This window comes from Otolemur garnettii, unplaced genomic scaffold, assembly GCF_000181295.1.
Source record: "Otolemur garnettii isolate 467f Iridium unplaced genomic scaffold, OtoGar3 scaffold00105, whole genome shotgun sequence".
Classification (NCBI taxonomy): Eukaryota; Metazoa; Chordata; class Mammalia; order Primates; family Galagidae; genus Otolemur; species Otolemur garnettii.
The window spans coordinates 4,196,794-4,206,336 of record NW_003852500.1 but is presented as its reverse complement, the minus strand read 5'-3'; the positions used below and the strand labels follow the sequence as shown (position 1 = coordinate 4,206,336).

Sequence of the window (9,543 nt, the reverse complement as noted above, 5' to 3'; positions counted from 1 at the left end):
ACCAATCACCTAGCCCTTTGCCTGCCAAATTCTCCTTTAAAACTCTTTCTCTCATATTCTTGGGGAGACAGATTTGAGAAATTCTTTTCATCTCTTCACTTGGTGCTCTGTAATATTACACTCTTTCTCCACTGCAACTCTGTATGTCTCAGGGTAATGGCTCTTTTCTGTGCAGCAGGAAATATGTACAACCTGGCTGGGCTATCATATTACAGAGGAATGTCATCATGCCTATTTAACCCATGAGGATTCTGAAGCTCAGAGAAGGAAGACCCTGCAGAAGTCATGTAGGAAATAAGGGGCCTGGCCAGGGCCTCATCATTCTGTCCAACCTCAATATCACCATCCTTCCACCTGGGTCCTCTGAAGAGCTTCCACTGGCCCTTCCAGGCTGCTCTCCTCCCTGATCACTCAGTCAGAACCCATCCTCTCTGTCCTCAGCTACCACTCCACAAACGTCTTTTTGTCCAGTCTTGAGCTTAGCGAATTGGGGAGGTTTGGCTCTGTGATTACCCCTGAAAAGAGTCCCCATATGTCTGGCACGGGGCTCGGGGGGCGGTGAGGAAAGTACAGATCTGGAGCATATGGAGAGATGGTACCTGGGGATGGTAATGTAGGAACCACCCAGAGAACAGTCCAGGCCAGGAGAGGGGGAAAACAGCATTACCAGTCCCCAGAATGTGTCTAGGGTGCAGTGGGGGGGGTAAAACAGAGGGTCGGCAAGGTCCCTAGCTGATGGCAAGTTTCCCTCTCTAAGCCACAATTCTACTCTTTAAAAAAATGGTGCCATGCTGAGACCCTGAATTAATGACCACTAATCTCCCTTTACTGGCCACACCCATTCTGGTTTATGCACCATCCTCCCCCATGGACCATCCTCCCCCATGGGCAGTCTCACCAGTCTCCTCCCTACCAAACCTTGCACCTCCATTTCCCACACAGCAGCTCGTAGGAGCCTTAAAAGCACACTATCACCACCTCACTCATTTTCTCTCTCTCTTTTTTTTTTTTTGAGACAGAGCCTCAAGCTGTCCCCCTGGGTAGAGTGCTGTAGAATCACAGCTCACAGCAACCTCCAACTCCTGGGCTCAAGCGAGTCTCCTGCCTCCGCCTCCCAAATAGCTGGGACCACAGGCGCCTGCCACAATGCCTGGCTGTATTTTTTTTGGTTGCAGCCATCATTGTTGTTTGGCGGGCCTGGGCTGGATTCGAACCCGCCACCTTAGGTGTATGTGGCCGGCACCTTAGCCACTTGAGCCACAGACGCCGAGCCCACTCATTTTCTCAAAACTGCAGAACAAAACCCAGTCTCCTTACTAGGACTTTCTCTATGTAGATTTTCCTACCTTTGCTTCCCTGCCTCATTCCTTTCCTTTCCAGATACTCGAAAGACACCCTTCAAAACCACTCAGGTTAAAAGCAGCCCCAGGTCTCCGATCCCATCACTCGCTTACTTCGTTCATTTATTTGCTTGTACCGTTTAGCATCCTTGTTTCTGTTGTCTAGGATGGGTCCGACACGCAGCAAGCATTCATTACACAGGTATTGAACAAATGAATGAAATAGAAGCAGAGACCAGAAAATCGGGTGATTTTGTTCCCAGGCGGTTTCTGTAAGATTTTTTCATTCCCCGAAATCAAATCCCGGATAATGGGTTGCACCACAGCCACCAAACCGATCAACCCACTCCCTTCTCCGCGCATGACGGGGCTCGGTGGCCTCCGCTGCTCACCGAGTCTTCGAGGCCACGTGAGGAAAGGGTGGGGTTCGTGGCTGTCACCCACCGCAGAGCCTCCCAACCCTACCGGCCGCCGTATATGCGCAAGCGCAGTGGCGCTTCCTCTGCTCGGCTTTCCCTCAACGCCCCCGGACGGCTCCCTGGGCAACCAAAGGTGATCACCAACGCAAGTAAAGCCAAGAGGGCCACCTGGTGGGCGTCTGAGGCGTTTTTGTCGCCGTTTACGGACCTCTCTCTGTGGTCGCGACGTCTGGCAGGGAAATATTTCGCCTGTAAAGCGTACGCCCTGAAAAAACAGGCAGCGCGCTTGCGCAAGAGAGCTAGTAGGCAGCAGCGGTTTGCGTCTGCGTTCTAGGGGGTCCGTGCCGGCTAGCGCCTGCGCGGCGGGGCGCTGCGGAGACCGTTGGCTCATTTGCATGTCCCCGCCTCGCGCGGCGGCGGAGGCGGCGGCGGTGGCAGCGAGTGAGGAGCCTGAGGCAGCGGCGGGGGCGGATCCGCGCGCGGTGGGCTCGGGGTGAGGCCCGGGCCCAGGCGTCCTCGGTGGGTGGGCCCTGGGGTGGGGGTCGCGGGCTCGGCCTGGGTGCTCCGGGCTGGGTGGTGGTGTCGCGGGCTCGGCCTTCAGGCTGCAGCGACGGACGCGCCCCGATGGGGTTGGTCTGCGGGGCTGGCTGCGGCCTCCAGGGCACAGCACCCCCTTTTCTTGGTCCTGGGAGTCCGGGAGAAAGCGAACCACTTCCCAAAAGGGCTTGTCAGTTCACTTGTTCATTCATTCCACCTTAACCCCAAGCAGCCTCAGGTCTTAGCGTGATACGGCGGCCGGCGGCGCATCGTGCCCTTTACCTCTTGACCTGGTTCAGTCCCCATGGCCCCGACTATTAGCTTCTATAGGCGGGGCAGGGACACAGAAGGGCTAGGTCATTTGATTTGAACCCGGGTCACCTGACTCAGAGACCCTGCTCTGCGTCAGCAGCGAACAAGGGGATGTTCCGGGAAAAGGGCTGAAGGGGTGATGGGTGTAGGAAGTGAATGTAAGATTGTGTTTTGAAGTTGCAGGTGACCAGCCACTGGATTCCTGAATGTTGCTTCTTAGTCTTTAATTACTCATTCTCTTCAGGTCTTTGTCTCCACTGCCAGTGGCCTGTTGCTAGGTTCAAGTCCAGGCTGTCTGACCTTGGGTGGGTCACTTTTCTTGAATCTTCCTTTTTCCTCCTTTGTATAATGTCATTCTTAATAGGACCCACATTTTCAAGGGGTTATTGCAAGAAGCAAAGGAGATCATGTAAGGACCTACCACTCAGTGAACTCTGTCACTGGTCTGGAATTTCTGGACTCATTTGCCAAGAGGCTTCCCTCAGAGTGGGAAGTAAGTTTTCAGGGCCTCTTCACCCAGGCTGTGAAATGGGAAAAGAATGCTCATGTCGTTCCCAGCCACCATTTGCAAGGATTGTATTCCCACTCATCCTACTTTGTTGTGCTCAGTTACTGTGTGTTGGTTCAGGATGGCTTTTACAGAGAGTAGTGGAATCTGAGGACATGGGCACAGAGGTTTGTCTTGCTCCTTTTCAGCCAACTTCATTCAGGCAGAAACCCCCTTTAAATAATTGGTTCACAGGAAATAGACATAATTGTAACTTTGACTAAACCTGTACAAAGGTAATGCATGTAACCAAAATGTTACCTTGTAACATTCTGAAACAAAGTATTAAAAAAAAAAAAAAAGAATTGGTTTGCCTTTGAAGTACCATGCCAGGATTATGGATTACTGACTACCTTGTTACTTTGAGGATTAGGTGAAATAGAGTGAGCAGGCTCTATGAGCATGAGTTGTTGTTCTTAGTGTGTGTGTGTTTTTTTTCCCTTTCTCTACAGGTTGAAGAAACATGGCAGCAAGGCGAATTGCTCAGGAGACTTTTGATGCTGTATTACAAGAAAAAGCTAAACGATTTCACATGGACCCCAGTGGTGAGGCTGTAGGTGAAACCCTTCAGTTTAAAGCCCAAGGTAAACTTTTTGAGGGGGGATGGAGGGGGCCTACTTAGGAGACAGGGCAGGAGGATTTCAATAGCTTGGGCAAACTATGCAACTCCTTTGATCCTTACTTTCCTTCTTTGTAATAAGGATTTTAATGTATTCTCTGGACCCACCTATCTGTCACATCATGATGTAGAAAGAAGGTAGTATTGTCATCTGGTGCTTCTCTTAGCCAGACACCTTCCCCAAAAGTCAGATTCTTGAATTACTCTCTTGGCTCTATCCCACCACCACTGCCCAGGATTAAACTCTTATCAGTTCTTGCTTGGATTATTGCACTAACCTCTTCCTACAGAATCTCTGTTTCTTGCTCTATTCCTCTCACATCTGCTCTCCGGATCTATTAGTGCCAACCTTGCTGGGCCACTGCCCTTCATGGATTTTTGGTGCTCCCCATTGCAGGGTTACATCCTCAGATGGGTACAAGAGCAGCTAGGTCACAGGGTATGTGAAAGACAGAAGGGCTTGGGGAGCCTGTAGAGCTGCTGAGTATAGGCCCTGCCTGCAAACATTCTCTTTGGAAAGTTTTGACATACCATGCCTGCAGAATAAAAATGATACCTGCAGAGGTTGCAGAATGACATGAAGATCCCTCACCTGACTTGGGCCTCACATTTGTGTGCTGTGCTGCCTGCTGTTGGGAAAATACATTGTATACTCACTCCCCTGCACTGGGCCTATCTCCTTGATGCAGTGCTGCTCCCAGCTGCACCAGCCTCAGGGTAGAGAAGATTTGCTTGGTGTTGGCTAAGTAAGTGAAAGTGTTTGGAGTAGGAGTCATACACATGCTTTGGACCTGGAGAAATCAAGGCTCAAAGATTGTCCCTAGATTTTGAGTTTTAAAAATTATGTGAATACTACACGTAAACATTTTGTTGTAAAAGATTAGAACATTTAAGAAGGTAAGAGGAAATTAAAAGTTCACTTAGGCTCCGCGCCTGTGGCTCAAGTGGCTAGGGCACCAGTCACATACACCTAAGGTGGTGGGTTCGTATCCAGCCCGGGCCCACCAAAACAACAATGACGGCTACAACCAAAAAATAGCTGGGCGCTGTGGCGGGCGCCTGTAGTCCCAGCTACTTGGGAGGCTGAGGCAGGAGACTCACTTGAGCCCAGGAGTTGGAGGTTGCTGTGAGCTGTGATGCCATGGCATTCTACCCAGGGGGACCGCTTGAGGCTCTGTCTCAAAAAAAAAAAAAAGTTCACTTAACTGCTTATCTCTCAGAGGTAACTGTGTTTGTGGTGGTTTGTGGTGGCAGTCTTCAGTTCCTTTAGTGATACATTTACATAATTCTGAATACTTAGGGGTTTATGCAGATGAAGATTTTAGTTTTGGTTCAACTTTACATACAGACTCAAGCACCAATACATATTTTAGTAGTTACCTCCAGAAAGATTAAAAGGGAGGAGTGAGGAACTAGAAACTTAGCAGGGTGCTAGGTGGTTTGGAACATCTCTTTGTTACAAATCTCCATGGTCCATTAGTCAGCCTTTTTCTACGTCTGTTCCACTCTGAACTTTTCCTTTTCTTCTTAAACCAAGACATTTGAAAATTCTGTTGTGCAGAATCCAGCTACTATACTCTGTTAATAACACCATCATTGTCAGTAGTCAGTACCTGGATCACCTGTGGATTCCTTGCTGGAATATCCACATCTACTCTCTCCTGTAATCTGTTGCCTACATAGTAGCCAGTCCTTTTGTTCAGAACCCATCAGTGGCTTTTGTATCTCACTCAGAACATGCATTAGAATCATCTAGGGGCCAGGAAAGAAGGATTTCAATACCTTTTAGAAATTCTGACATCCAAGTCATGACCCATCCTAATTAATTCAATAAAGTATAGAGAGAGGGTTCCAGGGGACGCAATAGAAGAGTTTGGAGCCACCTTCCTCCCATTTTGCCTCTTGTTCTTTTTGTTCCCTTTGGCCACATTGGCTTCCTACTTTTTCCACCTCAGGGCCTTGTCTTCATGACCCAGGCATCCTCAAACTATGGCCCACGGGCCACATGCGGCCTGCCTAGGACATTTATCGGCCCGCTGGGTTTTTTTGCTGCTGCTGCCTGTCCTGCTTAGCAGCCGACTTGTCCCAGGGCCCTGCATTCCGGCTCTCCAACGGTCTGAGGGACAGTGAACTGGCCCCCTCTTTAAAAAGTTTTAGGACCCCTGTCATGACCTGTCTGCCTGGAAGGCTTTCCCCCATAACCACATGGTCTGGCCTCTCACACCAGGCTGTTGATGCCATATTGACAGAGCTATCCTCTTTGACCATCCTGTCTAAAAATGGCATCAACTAGACACAGTGGTATATACCTATAGTCCCGCTTGCTCAGGAGGCTGATCATGCTTGTGAATACCTACTGCATTCCAATCTGGGCGATATACTGAGATTTTGCCTCTCTAAAAAATAAAAATTCCCATTTCACTTAGTTGATTTTTTTCTTGGCACTTACTTGCATTTTTTATATTTATTTATTTATTTATTTATTTTTGAGAAGAGTCTCACTATGTCACCCTCAGTAGAGTCCCATGGCTTCACAGCTTACAGCAGCCTCAAATTCCTGGGCTCAAGTGATGATCTTGCCTTAGCCTCCCAAGTAGCTGGTACTACAGATACCCACCAGAACACCTGGCTATTTTTTTGTTGCAGTTGTTGTTTGGCAGGCCCTGGGCTGGGTTTGAACTCGCCAGCCTCCGTGTATGTGGTCTGCACCCTAACCGCTGAGCTACAGGCGCCGAGCTTGGCATATTTTTATTTATATCTGGCTTCTTCAACTGAGAAGTCTGGGAAAGATCTCCTTTCCTTGCTGTAACTTCTTTGCTTAGTGTCTGAAGTTCCTTGCACACGGTAAGTACTTGAACAAATGAACTTGGATTTGCACAGGATATTGGTTTCTTTTGGCTTCTCAGCCCACAGCTCATTACTAACTCCTGGAATCTCTTTTTTTTTTCTTTTTTTTTTTTTAAAGACAGAGTCTCACTTTGTCGCTCTCAGCAGAGTGCTGTGTCGTCACAGATCACAGCAACCTCCAGCTCTTGGGCTTAGGCCATTCTCTTGCCTCACCTTTCCAAGTAGCTGGGACTACAGGCACCCACCATAACATCTGGCTATTTTTTTTTGTTGTTGTTGCAGTTTGGCCGGGGCTGGGTTTGAACCCACCATCCTTGGTATGTGGGGCTGGCACCCTGAGTCACTGAGCCACAGGCACCACCTTAATTTTTTTTTTAAGAGACAGTGTCTTACTTTGCTCAGGCTGATCTTGAACTCCTGACCTCAAGCAGTCCTCCCATCTTGACCTCTCAGAGTGCTAGGATTACAGGCATGAGCTACCGTGTCCAGCTCATGTGAGTTTTTTAAATTAGGCCATAGATTCTGATTCAAAAGCTAGAAAGTGAGAAAGGCATTTCATGAAAAATCTCCCTGAGGCCTACTGTTCCCATAAACCAGTGGTTCTCAGCCTTCCTAATACCTCCTAATTCTGGGACCCTTTAATATAGTTCCTCATGTAGTAGTGACCCCCAACCATAAAATTATTTTTGTTGCTACTTCATAACTGTAATTTTGCTACTGTTATGAATTGTAATGTAAACATCTGATATGCAGGATATATTTTCATTGTTACAAAGAGGTCGTGACCCACAGGTTGAGAACCACTGCCATAGACCCATAGTTCATTTCTGTTCCTAGCTTTTTTTTTTTTTTTTTTTTTTTTGAGATAGAGCCTCAAGCTGTCCCCCTGGGTAGAGTGCCATGACTTCACTGCTCACAGCAACCTCCAACTCCTGGGCTCAAGCAAGTCTCCTGCCTCCGCCTCCCAAGTAGCTGGGACCACAGGTGCCCGCCACGACGCCCGGCTATTTTTTGGTTGCAGCCATTATTGTTTGGTGGGCCCGGGCTGGATTCAAACCTGCCACCTTAGGTGTATGTGGCTGGCATCTTAGCCGCTTGAGCCATAGTTGCCGAGCCTCCTAGCTTTTTTTTGAGATAGAGTCGCACTATGTTGCCTTGGGTAGAGTGCTGTGGCATCACAGCTCACAGCAACCTCAAACTCTTGGGCTTAAGCTATTCTCTTGCCTCAGCCTCCCAAATAGCTGGGACTACAGGTGCCTGCCGCAATGCCAGGCTATTTTTTGGTTGTAGTCATTGTTGTTTGGCAGGCCTGGGCTGGGTTTGAACCTGCCAGCTCCAGTGTATGTGGCTGGTACCCTAGCTCAGAGCTACAGGCACTGAGCCTGTTCCTAGCTTCTTATGGAGTTTTTCTGTGTGTAAATAAGCAAATGTAAGTATGTTTCCCCTTTTCTACACTAAGGACAAAAGTAGACACTGTTCAGTTTTCATTATGGCCTCCCTCAATATGGGTTGTTTAGCTCCTATCTTCCCTCCTACCGGCCTCAGTCTCTGTTTTTTTCAGCTCCAAAAAGATGGTTGATTAACCTCGCAGACCTTTTTAAGGGACTGATTCAGCCAGCTTGGGTCAGCTGTGATGGGTACTGTCCGCCATGGCTCCAGGCTAACGGGTGGCACTGTGGATGGGGAGTTTTCTTGGAGGCTATGAAGGTGACAGCTACTATAAAGCTGTCTGCTGTGAGATAGAAGTAGAAACACAGAAGCATTCTAATTGTAGTAAAGAAGTCCAGGTTCTGAACAAAGAAAGTGGTTTTTTAAATGGGGAAAGAATAAAAAAAGAAGTCCAAGTTATCTGGGGACTGAACACCCTTCAGTCTAAAAATGGGATTACAGAAGTTCACACCTATGATCCTAGCACTTTGGGAGGCCAAGATGAGGATCAGAACTCCTTGAGGCCAGGAGTTCAAGACCATAGTGGGCAACATATTGAGACAATGTCACTACAAAAAATAAAACTGCATTTTTATAGTCCCAGCTACTCAGGAAGCTGAGAAAGGAGGATTGTTTAAGCCCAGGAGTTCACAGCTGCAGTGAGCTAAATTTTGCCTTTGCACTCTAGTATGCTCAACAGTGAGACTCTGTCTCTTTAAAAAAAAAAAAGAAGAAGAAGAATTGTAAACACAGATGGCTCTAGAACAGCGATTCTCAACCTGTGGGTTATGACCCACAGGAACTATATTAAAGGGCTGTGGCATTAGGAAGGTTGACAACCTCTGCTCTAGAGCCAGGGTAGGGGATTTGAATGAGTGAGGAGCCCTGGTGACTAGTTGAGAAGTCCATGTCTTGCTTGTGGGGTGCCTGCTGCCCAGCTTAGGTGTACTGTCATAAGGGCAAAGGTAGGCCCATTGCTTGTAGGTCTTCCTGTTCATTTTTCTTTTCTTTTCTAAGAGACAAAAGTTCACTTAAGCAATCCTCCTGCTTCAGACTCCTGAGTAGCTGGGATTCCAGGCACATGCCACCATGCCTGGCTCATTTTTAAATTTTTTTGTTGAGATGAGTTCTTGATATGTTACCCAGGCTGCTCTCTAACTCCTGTCCTCAAGCAGTCTTCTGTTTAAATAAGAAGTCAATCCAGATTTTTTTGTTTTTTTGTTGCCCAGGCTAGGGTGCTATTGCCTCAAGCTTAGCTCATAGCAACCTGAAGTTCCAGGGTTCAAGCAATCTTCCTGCCTCAGCCTCCCAAGTAGCTGAGACTATAGGTGCCCACCACAATGCCTGACTAATTTTTCTGATTTTAATAGATACAGAGTCTTGCTCTTTCTCAGGCTGGTCTTGAATTCCTGAGCTCCTGCCTCAGCCTCCCAGAGTGGTAGGATTGCAGACATGAACCACTACACTCAGCTTTCAAACTAGATTTTTATTTTT

The 9,543-nt window shown here is 47.9% G+C and overlaps 2 protein-coding genes across 4 annotated transcripts in view; one reads left to right on the top strand and one right to left on the bottom strand.

Annotated features, from left to right (window-relative positions):
• ARMC6 (armadillo repeat containing 6) overlaps window positions 1-2,054 on the bottom strand; it is a 17,027-nt gene extending 14,973 nt beyond the window's left edge. The window contains exon 1 of the mRNA XM_023517150.1: window positions 1,733-2,054. The gene's annotated coding sequence lies outside the window, so the exon portion shown is untranslated. The remainder of the gene's footprint in view (window positions 1-1,732) is intronic.
• A 50-nt stretch (window positions 2,055-2,104) lies between these two features.
• Window positions 2,105-9,543, top strand: part of SUGP2 (SURP and G-patch domain containing 2) — a 46,249-nt gene continuing 38,810 nt past the window's right edge. For all 3 annotated transcript variants that reach the window (XR_002774976.1, XM_003796587.1, XM_023517149.1), the window contains exons 1-2: window positions 2,105-2,252; window positions 3,608-3,739. Coding sequence is in view for 2 of the 3 variants with exons in the window: in XM_003796587.1 (XP_003796635.1) it covers window positions 3,619-3,739 (121 nt within the window). In the remaining variant the exon portion in view is untranslated. The remainder of the gene's footprint in view (window positions 2,253-3,607; window positions 3,740-9,543) is intronic.